Genomic DNA, 24,081 nt, shown 5'->3' on the forward strand with positions numbered 1-24,081 from the left:
GCAGAACTGAAAAAGTGTGTGCGTACAAGGAGGCCTACAAACCTGACTCAGTAACACCAGCTCTGTCAGGAGGAATGGGCCGGAATTCACCCAACTTATTGTGGGAAGCTTGTGGAAGTCTTCCCCAAGTTAAACAATTTAAAGGCAATGCTACCAAACACTAATTGAGTGTGTGTAAGCTTCTGACCCACTGGGAATGTGATGAAAGAAATAAAAGCTGAAATAAATCACTCTCTACTATTATTCTGACATTTCAGTCTTAAAATAAAGTGGTGATCCTACCTGACCTAAGACAGGGAATTGTTACTAGGACTAAAAGTCAGGAATTGTGAAAAACAGAGTTTAAATGTATTTGGCTAAGGTAAATGTAAACCTCTGACTTCAACTGTAGGTAAAACAGCAAGTGTGAAGGGGCATTATTGTGCTTACAGGCTATAAGATAAATAGGTTGAATGAGATTCTGCATGTGGCTAATAGAAAAGAGGAGAGACATGACGCTATAATGATAAAGATACTTTTTTATACATTCTCACCACGTCCGTAGAATAGGAAACGATGGGAATTATATTATGCTTACTGTATGAAGTTAAAGAGAGCCAACTATTAAGACCTGCTTTACTGACTGAACCATTGTAAACTACATGACATTTGCCACATCACACATGAGCAACTATCAGGTCAGCCAACAAAACAACGAGGGGGTGGGGTCTGCGATAACTGGGGAATAACATGAGACAAAAAACCTAGGCTGTCACTACTGTCACTGGGAAAATGTGGTTGAAACAAAGAAGCACATATATATTGATGGGAATTCAGGTGAGATCTTTAGGTCCTCAGTCTGTGTGGAAGAGAAGATGGAAGCATCTGTTCCCTAGATACAGAGGCCAGGCTCTACATGGTCTATGAACCACTGTCCTCTCTCTCCAATCATCACTGTAACATGGTAGTGGTATAGCGGAGGGTAAATGCATACAAACAACACTTATGCACCTTTTTTGTTTACATTTTTATTTATTTTTTAAAATTGAACCTTTATTTAACTAGGCAAGTCAGTTAAGAACTAATTATTATTTATGATGACACCCTACCCCGGCCAAAGTCTGACGACGCTGGGCCAATTGTGAGCAGCCCGATGGGACCCCCAATCACGTCCGGATGTGATACAGCCTGTAATCGAACCAGGGACTGTAGTGACACTTCTTGCACTGAGATGCAGTGCCTTAGACGGCTGCGACGATCGCAGAAAAATGCATTGAAAATATAGTGAGCAATACTTTCCCCATGAACGGAGATCAGCTTTTAAGCAACATTTTTTTTTACACGACATCACAGGTATCATCCTATAGCAGCTGCAGAGGTCAGCTCTGAACCATCTTCTTGTGGGGGTCAAAGACGTATCTCTTAAATTGGAGGTTGATGCAGATTGGCTGAGAGTCTGTCTTGGCATCATCCTCTTTGGCTGGTTCCCCCTTAGCACCGCCCTTAACTCTCTTCTTGGCAGAGGAGGAGAGGAGCTGCTTAGTCTCTAGACTGAGACCCTCTGAAGAGAAGAAAGAGGGAATAGGGAAGAGAGAGAGAGAGAAAGAGAGAGATAAAGAAAGAGATAATTCAAATTAGAATTATAATTGTTGTTAGTTTATACAAGTCATATTTCCCTCCTTTAAAAAAAAAGTATTCACATATCATTTGTTTCTTGGATAGGACAGAGGAATTAAATATGTATACATTACCAGTCAAAAGTTTGGACATCTACTCAGTCCAATGTTTTTATTTATTTTTACTATTTTCTGCATTGTCGAAAAATAGTGAAGACATCAAAACTGAAATAACCAAAAACATGTTAAACAAATCATAATATATGTTTGATGTTAGATTCTTCAAAGTAGCCACCCTTTGCCTTGATGAAACCTTTACAAAGACTTGGAATTTGCTCAAACATCTTCACCTGGAATGCTTTTCCCAACAGTCTTGAAGGAGTTCCTACATATGCTGAGCAATTGTTGATTGCTTTTCCACTCTACGGTCCAATTTATCCCAAACTATATCAATTGGGTTGAGGTCAGGTCATCTGATGCAGCACTCCATCACTCTCCTTCTTGGTCAAATAGCCCTCACACTGCCTGGAGGGTGTGTTGGGTCATTGTCCTGTTGAAAAACAAATGATAGTTCCACTAGCCACAAACCAGATGGGATGGCGTATCACTGCAGAATTCTGTGGTAGCCATGCTGGTTAAGTGTGCCTTGAATTCTAAACAAAATCACAGACAGCGTCACCAGCAAAGCACCCCCACACCATCATACCTCCTCCTCAATGCCTCACGGTGGGTACCACACATGCGGAGATCATCCGTTCACCTACTCTGCGTCTCATAAAGACACGCCGGTAAGAAACAAAAATCACAAAGTTGGACTCATCAGACCAAAGGACAGATTTCCACCGGTCTAATGTCCATTGCTTGTGTTTCTTGGCCCAAGCAAGTCTCTTCTTCTTATTGGTGTCCTTTAGTAGTGGTTTCTTTGCAGCAGTTTGAACAAGAAGGCCTGATTCACACAGTCCCCTCTGAACAGTTGATGTTGAGATGTGTCTTACTTGAACTCTTTGAAGCATTTATTTGGGCTGCAATTTCCGAGGCTGGTAACTAATGAACTTGCAGCAGGGGTTACTCTGGGACTTCCTTTCCTGTGGCGGTTCTCATGAAAGTGAGTTTCATCATAGCGCTTAATGGTTAAGTAACTGCACTTGAAGAAAGTTTCAAAGTTCTTGAAATGTCCCATATTGACTGACCTTCATGTCTTAAAGTAATGAGGGTCTGTCGTTTCTCTTTGCTTATTTGAGCTATTCCTGCCATAATATGGACTTGGTCTTTGACCAAATAGGGATATCATCAGTATATTCCCTCACCTTGTCACACCACAACTGATTGTCTCAAACGTATTAAGGAAAGAAATTCTACAAATGGACTTTTAAGAAGGCACACCCGTTAAATTGAAATGCATTCCAGGTGACTACCTCATGAAGCTGGTTGTGAGAATGCCAAGAGTGGGCAAAGCTGTCATCAAGGCAAAGGGTGGCTACTTTGGAGAATCTGAAACACTTTTTTGGTTACTACATGATTCCATGTGTCATTTCATAGTTTAGATGTCTTCAATATTATTCTACAATGTAGAAAATAGTAAAAATAAAGCAAAACCCTGGAATGAGGTAGTATGTAGGTAGTATGTACATGAATGTATAGTTAAAGTGACTATGCATATATATTTTATTCACTGCTTAAGCACACTCCGCCAACCCTGATGTCCTAGCCGTGTCTGAAACCTGGCTTAGGAAGGCCACCAAAAATCCTGAAATTTCCATCCCCAACTACAACATTTTCCATCAAGATAGAACTGCCAAAGGGGGCGGAGTTGCAATCTACTGCAGAGATAGCCTGCAGAGGTCTGTCATACTATCCAGGTCTGTGCCAAACAATTCGAGCTTCTACTTTTAAAAATCCACCTTTCCAGAAATAAGTCTCTCACTGTTGCCGCTTGTTATTGACCCCCTCAACCCCAGCTGTGCACTGGACACCATATGTGAATCGATTGCTCCCCATCCATCTTCAGAGTTCATACTGTGAGGTGACCTAAACTGGGATATGTTTAGCACCCCAGACGTCCTACAATCTAAGCTACATGCCCTCAATCTCACACAAATTATCAAGGAACCTACCAGGTACAACCCTAAATCAGTAAACATGGGCACCCTCATAGATATCATCATGACCAACTTCCCCTCTAAATGCACCTCTGCTGTCTTCAACCAGGATCTCAGTGATCACTGCCTGCTTCTGTCAAGACCACCCCTCATCACTGTCAAAAGCTCCCTAAAACATTTCGTAAACGACAACAGGTGATGGTTCTATCCAGGAAGACTAGCCTTTGTGGGAAACTTGGGCGTAAAGATACAACCATTCGCCATTGAAAATTCTACTAGAAGCAGCCACACTGGTTACGGGCAGCATTTCTGTTTAGAGAGCATTTTCAGAGAAGAATTATAGCGAGAAAAACTTTAAAATCAAAGACAAAATATACAGATCTACACAATATTATTGAAGAAATTGATCAAGATAGTGACAGTGAATTACTACAAGATGATTCAGACAGACAGAATTCTTTTGACTCTAAATCTGAGGAGATGTTCCTGTATGGAGAAGATTCTGTGTTGGATTGGTGAGTAACGTTATTTGACATTTATAATATCAGATCTTATTCATTTGAGTTGAGATATTTTTATTTTATTTGCCATATATAAAAATATAATCAGTATTTAAATGTGTAAAGTACACTGCTCTACATTGTGGGTGAGTATGTCTGTGTGTCTGTGACTGTGTGTCTGTATATATTAGATATTTTTTACATTTTATTTGATCTAAACATGGAATGGATCAGCTCCTCACCATAGTGATTCATTCCCTACTCTATATATAATCTGTGTCTGTGTGTCTGTGTCTTTATTTCACAGTCCCAGTGATTCTGATTGGGAGCCCATACTGCCAAGGTGCAAATCCCCCACTGAAGCTGGTCCATCTAGCTGGACCCCTGCTGTGTCCGGCACAACACCTACCCCCGCCCGGCCATCAAGAGGTGTGAAGTCGGTGACAAAGAAGCGAAGGAAGGGAAGTGTGGAACCTGCTGGCAGAGCAGAGGAGGGTCGTTGGCACTCTGTGCTGGAGGAGGATGTGGCGCCACCACTTCCAATATTCAGACCAAAAAGGCAACCAGGACCTCTGGACATGACCTCCAAATACAGCCCCATGCAACTTTTTCAGTTGATTTTCACCTTGGCAGTTGTTGATTCTCTGGTGTCGAACACAAATAAGTACAGAGCTAAGAAGCAGGAAGGCAAGAAAGAGGGATGGAAGCCTATTTCCATGTCAGATCTTTTTTGTTACCTTTCTATGGTCATTTACATGGGTCTTGTAAAGCTGAAAACCCTGAAGGACTACTGGAAATCTGCACCCCTCTATCAACTGCCTTTCCCCACCACGGTCATGTCATGCAGTAGGTTTCTGACAATCTCACGGGCACTTCATATCAGTGACCCAAAAGTTGACGAGGACAACGAGACGAAGCGAGGCACGGCACGGTTTGATAAGCTCTGCAAAATCAAACCTCTCTACCTCGACATCCTTGAGGCTTGCAAGACTTATTTTCAGCCTGCCCAGAACCTTTCCATAGATTTGATTTGATTTAGATGAGAGGATGGTAGCCTCAAAGGCCAGAATTGGCCTAAAACAGTACATGCGTAACAAACCAACTAAATGGGGTTACAAACTGTTTGTTTTGGCCGATTCTGTGTGTGCATACACGTGCAATGTCTTTGCCTATGAGGGGAAGAGCAGTTGTGCGACCGATAAGGGGCTTAGCTATGACTCCTTTATGGAGTTATTCGATTTTCAGCCGCTAGGGAAGGGCTACAAACTGTTTGTGGACAAATTCTACACAAGCGCTACCCTGTTCACAGACCTGAGGAAGCTGGAGATGTTGGTCCAAATGGTGCCACAGGCCCACAGAGTGGGATTTTCGAAAACCAGGGTCAACGACATGCCTAAGCGGGCTATCATGAGATTAGAGGTCGACCGATTAATCGGAATGGCCGATTTCAAATTTTCATAATCCAAAATTTCTGATTATACATATATAAAAAACTATATTAATTTATTTTATACCTTTAATTTAACTAGGCAAGTCAGTTAAGAACACATTCTTATTTTCAATGACTGCCTACGAACTGTGGGTTAACTGCCTTGTTCAGGGGCAGAACGACAGATTTTCATCTTGTCAGCTCAGGGGTTCCAATCTTGCAACAGCAGTTCACTAGTCCAACGCTCTAACCATTGCACTCCACAAGGAGACTGCCTGTTACGCGAATGCAGTAGAAGCCAAGGTAAATTGCTAGCTACCATTAAACTTATCTTATAAAAAAGAATCAAATCATAATCACTAGTTATAACTACTAATCCAGTTTAGCAGGCAATATTAACCAGGTGAAATTGTGTAATTTCTCTTGCGTTCATTGCACACAGAGTCAGGCTATATGCAACAGTTTGGGCTGCCTGGCTCATTGCGAACTAATTTGCCAGAATTTTACGTAATTATGACATACATTGAAGGTTGTGCAATGTAACAAGAATATTTAGACTTAGGGATGCCACCCGTTAGATAAAATACTGAATGGTTCCGTATTTCACTGAAATAATAAAAGTTTTGTTTTCGAAATGATAGTTTCCGGATTCGATCATATTAATGACCAAAGGCTCGTATTTCTGTGTGTTATTATGTTATAATTAAGTCTGATTTGATAGAGCAGTCTGACTGAGCAGCAGCAGGTCCGTAATCATTCATTCAAACAGCACTTTCGTGCGTTTTGCCAGCAGCTCTTCGCAAGCACAGCGCTGTTTATGACTTCAAGCCTATCAGCCTAATGGCTGGTGTAACCAATGTGAAATGGCTAGCTAGTTAGCTGGATGTGCGCTAATACTGTTTCCAAACGTCACTCGCTTTTAGATTTGGAGCTGCGCTTTGTGGAGCGATGGGTAACGATGCTTTGAGTGTTGTCGATGTGTTCCTGGTTCAAGCCCAGGTAGGGGCGAGGAGGGGGACGGAAGCTATACTGTTACACTGGCAATACTATAGTGCCTATAAGAACATCCAATGGTCAAAGGTATATGAAATAGAAATGGTATAGAGAAATAGTCCGAAAATACTATATTAACTACAACCTAAAACCTCTTACCTTGGAATATTGAAGTCTCATGTTAAAAGGAACCACCAACGTTCATATGTTCTCATGTTCTGAGCAAGGAACTTAAACGTTAGCTTTTTTACATGGCACACATTTTTACATGGCACATATTACTTCTCCAACACTTTGTTTTTGCATTATTTAAACCAAATTGAACATGTTTCATTCTTTATTTGAGGCTAAATTGATTTTATTGATGTTTTATATTAAGTTAAAATAAGGTGTTAATTCAGTATTGTTGTAATTGTCATTATTACAAATATATATATATATTTTTTTAAATTATAAATCAGCCGATTAATCGGTATCGGCTTTTTTGGTCCTCCAATAATCGGTATCGGCGTTGAAAAATCATAATCGGTCGACCTCTACATGAGATGGATCCGTGAAGATGGCCTGCTCTTTGTGAAGTGGATGGATACCAGAGAGGTGGTGATGAGCATGGGAGGTGTGGCCCTGTCAGATGCGCTGATAGGCTACTATAATGTTCTCCACAAAACCATGAAATGATACAAGACATCGTTTTATCATTTTATTGACATTGCTCCAGAAGGAAATGGCTAGGAGCTGTGGACAGCCCCCCATCTCACAGCTAGCCTTCAGAGAGCTGCTCATCCAGGAGCTTGCTAGCTACAGCAAGACCACTGTAGCACCTTCTGTCCTTTCTGCTCCAACCAGTGGTGTTCACATGCCAAAATGTATCATTGCAGGCAGGAATGTGCATCAGAGCAAAAAGGGCTCAGTAGGGAGGCTTTGTTGTCTGTGCCACAAGAAATCCCCTGTCACCTGTACCACCTGTTCGGTGACCCTCTGCTTCACACCAGAAAGAGACTGCTATGGGCTATGGCAATTATTATAGGCAATTAGCAAGACACCTCCAATAAAGGAGTGGTTCTACAGGTGGTGACCACAGACCACTTCTCAGTTCCTATGCTTCCTGCCTGATGTTTTGGTCACTTTTGAATGCTGGCGGTGCTTTCACTCTAGTGGTAGCATGAGACGGAGTCTACAACCCACACAAGTGGCTCAGGTAGTGCAGCTCATCCAGGAAGGCACATCAATGCGTGCTGTGGCAAGAAGGTTTGCTGTGTCTGTCAGCGTAGTGTCCAGAGCATGGAGGCGCTACCAGGAGACAGGCCATTACATCAGGAGACGTGGAGGAGGCAGTAGGAGGGCAACAACCCAGCAGCAGGGCCGCTACCAACGCCTTTGTGCAAGGAGGAGCACTGCCAGAGCCCTGCAAAATGACATCCAACAGGCCACAAATGTGCATGTGTCTGCTCAAACGGTCAGAAACAGACTCCATGAGGGTGGTATGAGGGCCCGACGTCCACGGGTGGGGGTTGTGCTTACAGCCCAACACCGTGCAGGACGTTTGACATTTGCCAGAGAACACCAAGATTGGCAAATTCGCCACTGGCGTCCTGTGCTCTTCACAGATTAAAGCAGGTTCACACTGAGCACGTGACAGACGTGACAGAGTCTGGAGACGCCGTGGAGCACGTTCTGCTGCCTGCAACATCCTCCAGCATGACCAGTTTGGCGGTGGGTCGGTCATGGTGTGGGGTGGCATTTCTTTAGGGGGCCGCACAGCCCTCCATGTGCTCGCCAGAGGTAGCCTGACTGCCATTAGGTACCGAGATGAGATCCTCAGACCCCTTGTGAGACCATATGCTGATGCGGTTGGCCCTGGGTTCCTCCTAATGCACGACAATGCTAGACCTCATGTGGCTGGAGTGTGTCAGCAGTTCCTGCAAGAGGAAGGCATTGATGCTATGGACTGGCCCGCCCGTTCCCCAGACTGAATCCAATTGAGCACATCTGGGACATCATGTCTCGCTCCATCCACCAACGCCACGTTGCACCACAAACTGTCCAGGACTTGGCGGATGCTTTAGTCCAGGTCTGGGAGGAGATCCCTCAGGAGACCATCCGCCACCTCATCAGGAGCATGCCCAGGCGTGGTAGGGAGGTCCTACAGGCACGTGGAGGCCACACACACTACTGAGCCTAATTTTGACTTGTTTTAAGGACATTACATCAAAGTTGGATCAGCCTGAAGTGTAGTTTTCCACTTTAATTATGAGTGTGACTCCAAATCCAAACCCAATCTATGGGTTGATAAATTTGATTTCCATTTATCATTTTTGTGTGATTTTGTTGTCAGCACATTCAACTATGTAAAGAAAAAAGTATTTAATAAGAATATTTCATTCATTCAGATCTAGGACGTGTTATTTTAGTGTTCCCTTTATTTTTTTGAGCAGTGTATATAGTTATTTGCTTCAATGTATCACTCTACCAATTTGGCCACTTGGGTACATTTGGGAAGCTTGGGAGGGACACCTGGGTGTCTTCATGCTCAATGGCATGTACCTCACTCATTCCTGAAGGTATCTATTCGGAAACTTTGGTCAAATACTGTTGCCCACTTATGTTCTTATATTAAATTATCCCCAGCATCATATCTGAATATTTTGGCTGTTCTTGTTCATTTCAAAGATGAAACAAAATTAAAAGATCAGAAAACATTTCCTTGTATTTTCTTCTACGGGATCTATTGTGTTATATTCTCCTACATTCAATTCACATTTCCACAAACTTCAGAGTGTTTCTTTTCAAATGATACCCAGAACATCCATATCCTTGCTTCTGGGCCTGAGCTACAGGCAGTTAGATTAGGGTATACTTTCAGGCAGAAATTAAGAAGAACTGGAGGGCAGTCCTTAACAAGTTAACAAACCTACAAACGAGCTTCAATGCTATACAACACTCTTTCCGTGGCCTCCAACTGCTCTTAAATGCAAGTAAAACTAAATGCATGCTCTTCAACCGATTGCTGCCCGCCTAGCATCACTACTCTGGACGGTTCTGACTTAGAATATGTGGACAACTACAAATACCTAGGTGTCTGGTTAGACTGTAAAATCTCCTTCCAGACTCACATTAAGCATCTCCAATCCAAAATTAAATCTAGAATCGGCTTCCTATTTCGCAACAAAGCCTCCTTCACGCATGCTGCCAAACATACCCTCGTAAAACTGACTATCCTAATGATCCTTGACTTCAGCGATGTAATTTCCAAAATAACCTTCAATACTCTGCCATACGTTTTGTCACCAAAGCCCCATAAAATACCCACCACTGAGACCTGTACGCTCTCATTGGCTGGCCCTCGCCACATATTCGGCGCCAAACCCACTGGCTCCAGATTATCTATCAGTCTTTGCAACACCCACCCGTAGCACGTGCTCCAGCAGGTATATTTCACTGGTGGATGACCAAAACCAACAACCCCTTTGGCCGCCTTTCCTTCCAGTTCTCTGCTGCCAATGACTGGAACGAATTGCAAAAATGACTGAAGCTGGAGACTTATATTTCCCTCACTAACTTTAAGCATCAGCTGTCAGAGCAGCTTACTGATCAATGTACCTGTACACAGCCCATCTGTAAATAGCACACCCAACTACCTCATCCCTCTATTGTTATTTATTTTTTGCACCCCAGTATCTCTACTTGCACATCATCATCTGCATGTCCATCACTCCAGTGTTAATGCTAAATTGTAATTATTTCGCCACTCTGACCTATTTACTGCCTTACCTCCCTAACCTTACTATATTTGCACACGCTGTACATAGATTTTTCGATTGTGTTTTTGACTGTACGTTTGTTTATCCTATGTGTAACTCTGTGTTGTTGTTTTTGTCGCACTGCTTTGCTTTATCTTGGCCAGGTCGCAGTTGTAAATGAGAACTCTCTCTCAACTGGACTACCTGGTAAAATAAAAGGTAAAAAAAATAAATAAATAACATCTGTGGCATTGTGTTGTGAGACAAGAGTGCACATTTTATGGTCCCCAGCACAAGGTGCACCTGTGTAATGATTATGCCATTTAATCAGTTTCTTGATAATCCAGCCACCTGACAGGTTTGGCATATCTTGGCAAAGGAGAAATTCTCACCAACAGGGATGTAAACTAATTTGTGCACAAAAAAAGACAGAAATAAGCTGTGTGATTCTGTGTGAACAGAATTTTCTGGAATCTTTTATTTCAGCTCATGACACATGGGACCAACACTTTACATGTTGCGTTTATATTTTTGTTAAGTGTAGGAAGGTGTTCCTAATGTTTGGTATACTCTGTGTATGTGATCTGGAGGCAGCAGCTTAGACCGCTAGACCACACAAGTCACTTTTAAAAACCTCCACACCACTAGTCCCATTCTTACTGCTCTATAGTGGTGTCTCAGGGTCAACAGTACATCTGCTCTTTACACTGACGATGACAGAGATAGGAGATGAGAGAGAGAACAGATAGATAGTGATCCTCTCTCTGCTCTACTTAAAGAATGACGATGCTGGAGCCACTGTGGTATGCTGAACCTGAACTGGATCGCCAACCTCAGCCTCCTGATCCTGCTGCTGATAGAGTGGAGACAAAGGTCACAGTCCTGACTCACGGTCATGTTTCATCTGATATTTACCGTCCAGATTGGGCATCCAATCACGCATGCAACTTTGTCCCACCAGTCATTGTCTCCTTAACTTATTAAGCAGTTGTGGTCTTGTCTCACGGTTCCGGTTTCACGCTCAAGGTCGTGAAAGAACCTTGACTCTGTCTCTCTGTCAGGGTTCTATGTGGCGGTTCTGTTCTGGCTGACATTTATTCTGGTGTCTGACAGTCCTCAGGCGACTGGGCACGTGCTGTGGATTCCTCTGGGGCATCCCTTCCTGTGTGTGTGCGTTTGACATGTTTGTTTGCTTGTTGTTCCACTCACGTAGAGGTGAGAAATGTTCCCTGAGCAAACCTTCGCACTGGCTGACCTCATCTACCCGCATCACATGGCGCCACAGAGGAGGTTGTTATGGTTACAAGCCAGGCAGAATCTCTGATCTACAGAACTCACTTGGCCTTAGCTCACACCGCTCACACACACACACACAAATTAATCAGTGTGATGTAATTTCAAATAAAATCCAGTTCATCAATGCTTGAACTTTATTTTTTTGTTGCAAATGGAGTCAGCACACACACACACACCCCTTACTCAGCATAATTACTAAAAATATTAAATGATCCTCCTAAAGCTAGAACCAGAAGATCAACTTGGTTGATAAACATGTTTTTATCATAAAAATGTTTTTATCGGGTACAGGCCGGGTCTAGGTCTGGTTGTCATCGAACCTGAACCTGAATGGACCCGATTGTTCTCGGGTCCGTTCGGGTCCCCATTTAAAACATTATTATTATTTATTTTTTTAAATCGGGTCTGATTGTCCTCGGGTCCAACTTTTTGGAGCCGAGAAAACCTATACTTCAAAGTCTAAATGACAGCTATCCCCCTCTGCTCCTTTCCCGCAATCTATCCATCTCTCTCCCCTCCTCTAGAATAGCTGTCTAGTGCCAGGCTGGTGGCCCTAAGGGGCTTGTAGGGGATGAGTTTGGGGTCAGGGCGGGTTGCAGGGGGGAATTGGACAGTAGTGTTTGTGAAGGGGGAGGTTGTGAGGGGTCTGGGGGGCCTTCAAAGACTTACTCAAATCTAACTAGCCCTCTTTTCCTTTCTCTCCCTCACTTTCTCCAGTTTGAATCATATGCCCTGAAGGGTCAAAAAACAATGAGAGAAAGGGAGCACACACAAGCACACCCAGAGTAGCGAGAGGTCAGAAGAACACACAGCAGAGGGCAAACTATGAGAGTGAATGAGCAATGAGCATGCTGAATGTCTTAAGTGACTAGCCAAGTATGTCAGTGTATATATAAGAGCATGTTTGTGAGTGTGTATGCCAGTGTGAGTGAGTTGAGAGGAAGTAGGTACGGTTCTCTTTCTAAATGTTTTAGTTTTCTCTTCCCGCCGAGCCCAGTGTGGAGCCTATCTGTGGGTCGGAGGTGAGAGGAGCGACAGAAGGTAAAATAAACAGGGTGCAGACTTCCCCCGGAACCAGAGCTACCCCCAGAGAATCCTGGAGAGGGATTTCCAGCACACCACATCCTGATTCTGACAACGTTAGGACCACGGACAACCACGGGAAGTAGAAGGAAAGACACAGCATAATGAACGGCGGCCGTGTGCAGTACTGCTGAGTGTCAACGAAGGGTGGTGGCGTTTCAACATGTACAAACGGCAGGAAATTCATATAAAATGGCTGATATCTGTTGGTCAGATGTGATCGTACACCCAAACGCTGCTTTAAACCGCTCAGCAGCGAGGTCTGTTTTATCATTAACACATTCATACAGGCCCATGCCTACATACCTGGCACCCGGATCTTAAACTTCCCGCTCTGTCCGAAGCCGCCCTCGATGACCCCCTCCTCGCCGGTCGACAGCGTGACCTTTAACCCCACAAACAACTGCAGGTTGGTCTCCTTCTTGAAGAGATTTCGGCCAATCACAGTGTAGTCGTCTGTCACCTGACCAGGAGGAGGAGGAGACTTGAGAGAGGCACCAATGACAGACACAACAAAATATCCCTATTGTAATGCAATACACTTAAATAATATGATCATTAAATGAGCAGCTTCCTGTAAAAAATATCATACAAATACCATTATTAACCCACACTACAGCATATCCCTTAATGATGAGGCAGTGTGTGTTTGTTTTTCATGTTCCTCTCTCCGATCTAACACACACACTGCTGCATGATCTCGTGTGTTGCCATGCTGCCACTCTGTCGCCATAGTGAATGGTGGGGGGGTGGCTGACCCCACCATGACACTGTTTTGTCCCCTGTCCCAACCCAACGCTGCTATGAGCCACATTCCCCTAGGACTGCCGTCTGTCTGTCCTCTCATTCCTCTTCACATTTTTTCTTCTGTTTTGTATCTGTCCATCACAGAGACTCTCTCACCCGTCACTGATCCGATAAAGGGAGGGCACCGCTCTTTCCCTCGCTACTTCTCCCCCTTTGTCACTTCCTTCCCTCGCTCACTCTGACATTCGGTTCTGACTGATGCGTCACCGCTGATAAGCTACAGTTGGTTAAAATTATACTCTTATTTTAAATGTATGTTCTGTCCTTGAGTTGTTCCTGTCTATTTTTGTTCTGTATTAGGTCATGTTCTATGTGGACCCCAGGAAGAGTAGCTGCTGCATTTGCAACTGCTAACGGGGATCCTAATAAAACAACCCAGTGACTAAGGGATGACAAAGCCATATCTCAAACTCAGATAAACAAATAGGACTTCCTCATTCTGGGGAGGGGAACCCATGTCACAAGACCTGAGTCTGACCTCACAGGGAGAGGATCAACCTTGGGGTCAACAACCTATGTGTAACAGCCTAACAGCAGTAAAACTTGTCCACACACTTGACCTCTGACCTGTGAGTGATCTTGAGAGAGGATGCGTACTGTGTACACACAGACACGCTGCTGGCTGCAGACAACACTGAAACAGACAAACAGGTAGGAGCAACGAGGCAGATAAGACTCTTATGAGTCAAAAGGGGAAGATAAACTGAGGAACAGCAAAATAGTCAGAAGTATTGAATTAAATGACAAAATAAGTCATTGAATATATTACAAGAGCGAGATCGAGCCAGGGAGAAAGAGGGTAAAGTTGAATGTGAGAGAGCAGGGGCCAGAGTGAGGGCCTGGGGGAATGCAGAGAGCCATGTGGATGTGGGTATATTCCTGTGCCACTCAGGTCCAAACAGCACCAGCCTGGCTGTCGCCACTGGCGTCAGGGGGACACACGCCTGTGTCACAGCCTAGCACACGCAAAGCCCCTGCATTCTTCTCTACGACGCATCGCCGGGACTCTGTGTGTGTGTGTGTGTGTGTGTGTATCCACAATGGGAGCTCAGTCCCTGAAAATCTCTTCAGTGCCACCAGTAATGAAAAACATCCAAACAAGGACCAGAAGACTGGAAGGAGAGGGGGACAGAGGAACAAGCACCAGAAGACTGGAAGGAGAGGGGGGCAGAGGAACAAGGACCAGAAGACTGGAAGGAGAGGGGGGCAGAGGAACAAGGACCAGAAGACTGGAAGGAGGGGGGCAGAGGAACAAGGACCAGAAGACTGGAAGGAGAGGGGGGCAGAGGAACAAGGACCAGAAGACTGGAAGGAGAGGAACAAGGACCAGAAGACTGGAAGGAGAGGGGGCAGAGGAACAAGGACCACAAGGAGAGGACAAGGACAGAAGACTGGAAGGAGAGGGGGCAGAGGAACAAGGACCAGAAGACTGGAAGGAGAGGGGGCAGAGGAACAAGGACCAGAAGACTGGAAGGACAGGGGGGCAGAGGAACAAGGACCAGAAGACTGGAAGGACAGGGGGGCAACAAGGACCAGAAGACTGGAAGGAGAGGGGGCAGAGGAACAAGGACCAGAAGACTGGAAGGAGAGGGGGGCAGAGGAACAAGGACCAGAAGACTGGAAGGAGAGGGGGGCAGAGGAACAAGGACCAGAAGACTGGAAGGAGAGGGGGGCAGAGGAACAAGGACCAGAAGACTGGAAGGTGAGGGGGAAGAGGAACAAGGACCAGAAGACTGGAAGGAGAGGGGGCAGAGGAACAAGGACCAGAAGACAGGAAGGAGAGGGGGCAGAGGAACAAGGACCAGAAGACAAAGGACCAAGAAGAAGACAGGAAGGAGAGGGGGCAGAGGAACAAGGACCAGAAGACAGGAAGGAGAGGGGGGCAGAGGAACAAGGACCAGAAGACTGGAAGGAGAGGGGGGCAGAGGAACAAGGACCAGAAGACAGGAAGGAGAGGGGGGCAGAGGAACAAGGACCAGAAGACAGGAAGGAGAGGGGGGCAGAGGAACAAGGACCAGAAGACAGGAAGAAGAGGGGGCAGAGGAACAAGGACCAGAATACAGGAAGGGGAGGGGGGCAGAGGAACAAGGACCAGAATACAGGAAAGGGAGGGGGCAGAGGAACAAGGACAGAGAGCCAAGCACGAAGACTGATGGGAAGGGTGTGTGTGTGCAGCCTATTAGGGGAGTGAGGGGGTGGAAGATGTGTCTGTGTGTGGCAGGGGGTCCACTCACCCTCTCCACCTGACCCTCCTTGTGTTTGGTCTTGTAGATACGTAGTCTGAGTAGTGTAGTCTCAGAGTAGTTCTTCTCCTCAAAACCCTCCAGCAGACGCCCCTGGAACGCCAGTCGGCACACGTTGGCGTGAATGTCTGTATCCAGCTTGGAGCCAATCACCAGGCAGAGAGTGGGACATGTGACCGGATGCTCAAACTCCAGCAGCGCCCACTGTTCCGGGTCTTGTCCCGCCCCGCCGGCCTCCCGTTGGCCAATCACATACTCATCCTGGTGGAAGTACTCCCGGTCAAAAGAGAAGGGTGTGTCCAGGGGTCTAAGGTCTGGCTCAGAGGCATGGAGGTCTGAAGTGGGTAGCTGTGGGTCCGTGGTGGAGGTCTGGTGGGTCTCTCCAGGGGGCAGACCGAAGAAGGTGACCCTGGCCATGACAGTCTCATGTCCCACGGTGATGTGGAACTTGGCACGGGTGGCCAGGGAACCCTTGAAGTAGCCAATCTTTCTGACAGAGATGATGGCTGCATGGAGGGTGTGTAGGGAACCAGGGGTACACACCACCCCCCGTTCTAGCAGTTTAGGGTCAAACTGGGTCACACACACGCCCACCCGGTCACCCTGCATGGCCCCGGCCACCGGCCGCCGGAACATCTGAACTGACTTCACTTTCTTGGTCACCTAGGGGTTAAAAGACAAACACAGAGAGACTATCAAACTACCTCATCAGCTCTATTGTTTGTTTGTGCAAGCTTAGGTATACAATTGACAGAGTATGAACATGTTCAATATTACACTGAACAAAAATATAAAATGCAACAATTTCAATGATTTTACTGAGTTACAGTTCATATAAGGAATTCAGTCAATTGAAATAAATTAATTAGGCCCTAATCTATGGATTTCACATGACTGGGAATACAGATATGCATCTGTTGGTCACAGATACCTACAAAAGGTAGGGGCGTGGATCAGAAAACCTGTCAGTATCTGGTGTCATGACCATTTGCCTCACACAGTGTGACATCTCCTTAGCATATAGCCTTCAATGGCTTGCAAAGTTGATGGATATTGGCGGGAACTGGGACACATACACGTTGATCCAGAGCATCCCAAACATGCTCAATTGGTGACATGTCTGGTGAGTATGCAGGCCATGGAGGAACTGGAACATTTTCAGCTTCCAGGAATTGTGTACAGATCCTTGCGACATGGGGCTGTGAATTGTCATGCTGAAACATGAAGTGATGGCAGCGGATGAATGTCACAACAATGGGCCTCAGGATCTCATCACGGTATTTCTGTGCATTCAAATGGCCATCGATAAAATGCAATTAAGTTTGTTGCCCATACCCCCACCATGGGGCTCTCGGTTCACAAAGCTGACATCAGCAAACCGCTCGCCCACACGAGCCTACACGCTGCCATCTGCCCAGTACAGCTGAGCTTCCCTGAGATGGATTCTGTCAGTTTGTGTAGAAATGATTTGATTGTGCAAATCCACAGTTTCACCAGCTGTCCGGGTGGCTGATCTCAGATCTTCCCACAGGTGAAGAAGCCGGATGTGGAGGTCCTGGGCTGGAGTGGTAATTAACATGACATTTTCTGGCAACAGCTCTGGTGGCCATTCCTGCAGTCAGAATACCAATTGCATGCACCCTCAAAACTTGAGACATCTGTTGCATTGTGTTGTGTGACAAAACTGCACATTTTACAGTGGCCTTTTATTGTCCCAACACAAGGTGCACTTGTGTAATGATCATGCTGTTTAATCAGCTTCTTGATATGCCACACCTATTTTGGCAAAGGAGAAATTCTCACTAACAGAGAATGAGAGAAATAAGCCTTCTGTGCGTATGGAATATTTCTGGGATCTTTTATTTCAGCTCATGACACATGGGACTAACACTTTACATGTTGCTTATATTTTTTGTTCAGTGTATAACATAATAATATTTGAGTGTTGTTTTTATGTTGTGAGTGGGTGAGTATGCTTGGTGTAGCCAAACCACAATCTCTCCGACACTACCTGCTGGTTAATCCAGGGTTCTGCCGCCACCCGGTGGAGGATGTTATGATGACACCAGTTGACAGTAAGGTTCAAGATAATAAACTGGGCTGGCCTACAACTGCATCTGGTCTGAATTAGCCAGCTCCTGTACTGCCAATACCCCACCCCTCCTCCCCAGTCTCTCCAAAAACACAGACACATCCTCCACTCCCATCCCTCCCCCTCTCCTCTTGCAGTCAACTTCTGAACTTCCCAAAAAATCTCTGTAGCTTTTATCTTCTACTCTAGCAGTCCAGGTCATCTGAATCAGGGCTCCACTACTACATCAATGATTCTCAAACTTTCTGGAAGCAGGGACTACCATCATGCTATAGTCTCTTTATAGGACCACATAACCTAAAATTAGAACAAATTAAATTGGCTAATGCGCTCTAATGTTCTGCAATGTCACAAAAAATGGTTCTGGTCTATAGACATGTGGGATTGAGGTTGAGAACCACTGATCAAGACTTCTTTTAGTGGTCATGTACATCAGTGTTCTGTGGTAAGTGACCATACCTTGAGCGCAGGGATCTCCACAGTGTCATTGACAGCCAGCGCCCCCTGTAGGATGGTTCCGGTCATGACTGTGCCCTGACCACGGATGGAGAAGCAGTGGTCCACAGCCATCAGCAGAGCTCCCCCCGGATCTCTGTGAGGGAGGTACGTCTGGCTCTTCAACAACTAGGACACACACACACCAAAGTCAAAACTGCTCTCATTAATATCGTAACATCCTTGTAGGCATGAGTGTGATTCAGTCATACACACAGAGAGCCATATAGTAGTGTTGAGTGTGTATCCTGTGGTTTCATCAACACTTCCTGACAGTGTCTCTTGTGATTTAATTATAGGGCAGAACCCCTGACCTGACAGTGTCTGTCATACCTCTTTGTTCTGTAAGAGTGACCTTTCACTGAATCATACTGTATGTATCATTGAAGCCTTCTACACATCAGTCAGAATATTAAGCCAAACTGCTAATAGCGCAGGCACTTCCTGGGGCACCAGTGTGTCCAGGGTCTTTACCTCTATTAACTCAGGCACTCCATAGGGCTCCTCTGTTTCAGGGGCCTCAGGACCCCCAGGCTTTGCTGACAAGGCAATCACAGGACAGTCTTTAAATCTATTCAACAGGGGATGAAACGAGGGTTAGAATTCTTTTGTGTGTGTCATAGACATTAAAACCAGAAGACAGTGATAGTATTGATGTCATCTATGTATTCCTATGCAAAACTCGCGATGGCTCATGAAGCTGGTAGTTTTTGAATTTGAAGCACGCCATTATTGCTGAATGGGGCTGAATGGCACCCCCAAAAATAGCTAAGGATCATCATGAAGGTGGCAATAAGCAGCAAAGGATCATGGTCGATGTAGTCGTTTTCATCCTGCCTTAAAGTCTATGGAGCCTCCTAATAGCCTGCCGGCCATGATTGGCTTGTGTCAGCACCTGATCCTGTGTGACAACAAATATAGTAGTCAGAATGTATCACTACTTAATTCAGTATCTTGGTTTGTAGCAAACTTTAAAATAATTCACAGTGGGGTTCGAACTTGATCATAATAAACACATTTTAGAGCACAAAACAGCCGTCTAAACAAAATGTGTTTGGCAATACTGGCGATCTAGATCTAGATCGTAATTTACAGGCTTTCTAGGTCAGACCTGGGCCTATATCTACAAAGCATCCCAGAAACGTTCTTAGAATCCTGCTTAAAGACCAAAAGAAATCCAAACTCAGAGTAGGTTTTAGGATGATGTTAAGACAGGGCCCAGACAAAATCAACCCCATAAAAGTTTATCTCAACTGGTAATCACAACAGTTGAGGTACCACAAAGGAAAGATAGTGATGACGCTCATTGACATGTTGCAAATTGGGGAATAACCAATCCTGATGAGGCGTTGCCAGCTGTGAACTCTATAGCACATGTTTCTTCAGACAACCACAATGAACGTGAATGTTCAAACATTTCAATGGTAAAACGTTTTATATCATTTCCGACTGCCATGATCACTTTGCCTACTCTTAATGATTGCTTAATATGTTGGCATGCATAAGCTTTTTTTAAACCAATTCTGATGGTTGTTAAAAGTGGAATTTTGACAATACCATTATATCGACACACTCGTCACTCCTATGTAACATATCTACATCGATTTGGCACAGGAGGCATCAATGTCACTTGCTGATAATGTTGCATACAATGTTTGAAAGGTCTATAATTTTCATCAAACAATCAAACATAAGCCCTAGATTCCTTCAATTTCCCAACTTATAAACATGCCCAATTAGACATATTTATTAGCCTAGGCGGTTCTACGTATTTAGGCATATCGTGTAATAGGCCTCATGTGGAATCATTGTCAAAGACAAGAGCACGTAGGTCTACATTATTTATAGATTTATTGTATAGAAATATCAAAACATTCTTTCAACAACTGCAAAGCAGTTGCATGTGGTGCAGGAACCACTTACTCGCTGCATTTTTCTATTATCAAGACACCTGCTGGTAACTATTAACCGGTTAGGACAGCTTATGAGGCGTCCTAAATAATCTGTCGACTTGGTATCCCTTATGACTAAAGCCCTTCTTGCATAGCTTTCATTTTTACCCATAAGAGTAGAAGTAAAATGTCTTGATTCTCAGCACCTAGGACAAATGTTCTCCTCTGAAATGCATCGTGGATACGGGCCCAGAGCTTTGGCACCGCTAGGTTGCTACATAGTAGCCGACCAGCAGAACTGGTGACTTCACGCTCCAGAAAGGACACTGGGGTCCTGGTGTGTGTGTGTTACCTGGTGTTCTCCAGTGTCTTGTGCAGTCTCTTGGTCATCTTGTCGATGGCGGTCTGTCTCTTGTTGGGCGGTAGCAGGTCAGTCTTGTTGAGAATGACCACCATGCGGGGGCAGGTCAGCTCTCCTATCAGCAAACACTCTGCTGTCTGGGTCTGGATCCCCTTCACCACGTCTACCACCAGCATCATCAAGTCTATGATTTGAGCCCCTGAAACACACACTCACTATTAGACTTGTATGTATGCTATATGGCTTGTCTATAATAAACACCCCAGTCCAAAACTACTGCAGCGAAATGATTGTGACCACTCAGCACTGCATGGTTACAGCTCATCTACACAGGGCCCAAAGGACCAGTCATAAGTTGAGCAACCAATGGAGAAACAGCAACTGACAACCAATAATAATAATGAAGAGAGGGAGAGAAGAGGGAGGGTACAAAGGATAAAGATGTAGACAAGGGAGAAGGGCTAGATGGCTGAAATTAGAGCCCCAGCTCACTTGGTTGTCTTTCCTCTCCCTCTTTTCTTTCCTTCACTTTGGCAGTCTTTCTTTCCTCTGCCTCTCTTTGGCTTTCTTTCTTTCCTGTGCTTTCCCCACTGGGGACAGGAGAGGAAGTTTATCACATACCCTGATCCCCACACCTTCCTTCTGCCCTAATCCACAGCATTTGCCATCCACAGGGACACACTGGCTTTATATAGCCAACTACCAGCCATATACACTGACTCCGGCCACACTCCCACTGTATGTGTGCTCTCCTTATCCTGCTTTCCTTCAGTTTAAATCGTCTTCTCCCACCAATGCATACCCTCACCTCTCAGCCCTGTCAAAGCAGTCTCCACTTACAGCATACATAGTACATTTCTTACCTAGAAATAATGAAACAAAAATAATAAAATGTGGATAAAGCCAAAGAACACACCTCAGGAGTGAGGAGAGAGAAAGGGAGATTGTAGCAAGAAAGAAAGGGGGAATGACTAAGCAGGGTTTAGCTGGGTTGTAAGGAAGTCCCATGTCCTCCTGGAGACTTCTACCCATTCCTCCTCTCTCTCTTCCTTTCCAAGCCACAGGTTAGTGGAGGGGCCAGTCAATCAGTGTGGGTTAACCATGTAATGGCTGCATTAAATGGTTGAGTCAAGAAATAATGTATATTTGTATCAGGTGTATGTGTACTAGAGGTCGACCGATTAATCGGAATGGCCGATTTCAAGTTTTCATAACAATCGGAAATCTGTATTTTTGTGCGCCTATTTCTTTTATTTTATACCTTTATTTAACTAGGCAAGTCAGTTAAGAACACATTCTTATTTTCAATGATGGCCTAGGAACGGTGGGCTAACTGCGTTGTTCAGAGGCAGAACAACAGATTTTCACCTTGTCAGCTCGGGGAACCATTCTTGCAACCTTACAGTCCAACGCAATAACGACCTGCCTCTCTCTCGTTGCACTCCACAAGGAGACGCGAATGCAGTAAGCCAAAGTAAGTTGCTAGCTAGCATTAAACTTATCTTATAAAAAACAATCAATCATTATGACTAGTTAACTACACATGGTTGATGATATTACTAGATATTATCTAGCGTGTCCTGCGTTGCATATAATCTGACTCAGCATACAAGCAAACAAGTATCTGACTGAGCGGTGGTAGGCAGAAGCAGGCCGTAAACATTCATTCAAACAGCACTTTCGTGCGTTTTGCAAGGAGCTCTTCGTTGTGCGTCAAGCATTGCGCTGTTTATGACTTCAAGCCTATCAACTCTCGAGATGAGGCTGGTGTAACCGAAGTGAAATGGCTAGCTTGTTAGCGCACGCTAACTAGAGGGACGGAAGCTATACTGTTACACTGGCAATACTAAAGTGCCTTTAAGAACATCAAATAGTCAAAGGTTAATGAAATACAAATCGTATAGAGGGAAATAGTCCTATAATTCCTATAATAGCTACAACCTAAAACGTCTTACCTGGGAATATTGACGACTCAGGTTAAAAGGAACCACCAGCTTTCATATGTTCTCATGTTCTGAGCAAGGAACTGAAACGTTAGCTTTCTTACATAGCACATATTGCGCTTTTACTTTCTTCTCCAACATTTTGTTTTTGCATTATGTAAACCAAATTGAACATGTTTCATTATTTACTTGAGGCTAAATTGATTTTATTGATGTATTATATTAAGTTTAAAAAAGTGTTCATTCAGTATTGTTGTAATTGTCATTATTACAAATAAAATAATCGGAAGATTAATTTTTGGTCTTCCAATAATCGGTATAGGTATCGGCATTGAAAAATCATAAATCGGTCGACCTCTAATGTGTACTTTTATTCTGCAGTCCCAGTATGTTTTTATTTGTTATTATTGAAGCTGGCTGTCAAACTCATGGCTAGAGTACCAGGAGATGTCAGACAGCTGACTGGACAGTTGAAATATGTCACTACGTGTCATGTACAGTCATTTAGTGTGAGTGATGGGATCTCCACCATTACACAGGTGTCAACATTTGAACATTTGCTGTCTTGCTACTACGGTTAGGGTATCGATTTCTCTCTGCAGTAATATGATACTCTCATTCACTTCTCTCACCCCCAATGATGGTACGAATGAGGGACGCGTGTCCAGGACAGTCCACCAGCGTGAACTGCAGGTTGTCGTAGCCGTGGCCCCCGGGGTCCTCCCGCAGCTGCTCGGGGAGGTCCACGTTGAAGGAGGAGAAGCCGAGATCCAGGGTGATGCCTCTCTCTCGGGACTGGGGGTTCTTGTCAAAGGCAGCCGTGGACGCTGTGCTGCTGAGCGCCCTGGCAAGCGACGTCTTCCCGCTGTCGACATGCCCAAGTACACCCACATTAAAATTGAGGGTCTTCGGGTAGTTGTTGCTCGAGTCTGCCATGACTGGTAGTTAGCTAGCGATCTGCCCCTGTCGCAACCTCAGCAGTTAAGGCTGGGCCTTGAACTCTAGTTACGTTCAGGAAGTTAATGACACAACACGATTGACAACATTTACGATAAACTAATATTAATTTAATAAACTCATACAATAAACTCCTTACGTTGCAATTAATTCATATGTTTGATGAAATAAAGGTAACAAAACACAAACGTTAGCTGTCGAGCTACACAAAACTTTTCTTCCTGCGTATCAGTAAAAACAGTCCTCTGGAAATTATGCAAGTAACGTTTTACTCCCTCTCACAAGTATAGGCTACAAAATCATGAGGTGTGAAGAAAATATCCGTCTCGAACCCAAAACGAATTACATTTATTTTTGATAAGAGAGTGTAGGCGATGGAATGCAATCACAAAGGCAGGAATCAATCTCAAATGATGTACTAGTTTCCGTAAAGTCAAAGTGACGTGAACACAAGCGGAAATAAAAGCCAAAAAGAGGCGTGGTGGTTTTTGTATGAGTGAGATTGACAGTGCTTCTATCCAATCGCTTTATAACAGAATAGCATAATTGTCCAATA

General features: G+C 44.5%; 1 protein-coding gene across 2 annotated transcripts; it reads right to left on the reverse strand.

Annotated features, from left to right (window-relative positions):
- Positions 1-970: 970 nt before the first annotated feature.
- Positions 971-23,960, reverse strand: LOC135541917 (selenocysteine-specific elongation factor-like). 2 transcript variants are annotated; one of them, XM_064968412.1, is made up of 7 exons: positions 23,201-23,958; positions 20,617-20,824; positions 18,847-18,943; positions 18,337-18,501; positions 15,777-16,448; positions 13,042-13,198; positions 971-1,540 (listed from the first exon to the last, which is right to left on the reverse strand). In XM_064968412.1, the coding sequence occupies exons 1-7, from the start codon at positions 23,502-23,504 to the stop codon at positions 1,359-1,361; spliced, it is 1,785 nt and encodes a 594-aa protein (XP_064824484.1). In that variant the 5' UTR covers positions 23,505-23,958; the 3' UTR covers positions 971-1,358. The 2 variants fall into 2 exon arrangements, with proteins under 2 accessions (XP_064824484.1, XP_064824485.1); XM_064968413.1 differs by lacking the exon at positions 971-1,540 and adding an exon at positions 1,557-2,145 and having other exon boundaries at positions 23,201-23,960.
- Positions 23,961-24,081: the final 121 nt, after the last annotated feature.

This window comes from Oncorhynchus masou, chromosome 6, assembly GCF_036934945.1.
Source record: "Oncorhynchus masou masou isolate Uvic2021 chromosome 6, UVic_Omas_1.1, whole genome shotgun sequence".
NCBI lineage: Eukaryota > Metazoa > Chordata > Actinopteri > Salmoniformes > Salmonidae > Oncorhynchus > Oncorhynchus masou.

Excerpts from the sequence above, each read along its gene's own strand:
- LOC135541917 (XM_064968412.1), bottom strand. The coding sequence starts at position 23,504 with ATGGCAGACTCGAGCAACAACTACCCGAAGACCCTCAATTTTAATGTG. Across the intron at positions 18,944-20,616 it reads AAGACACTGGAGAACACCAG|ATTTAAAGACTGTCCTGTGA; the intron begins GTAACACACACA and ends CCTGTTGAATAG. Across the intron at positions 16,449-18,336 it reads TGGAGATCCCTGCGCTCAAG|GTGACCAAGAAAGTGAAGTC; the intron begins GTATGGTCACTT and ends TTTAACCCCTAG.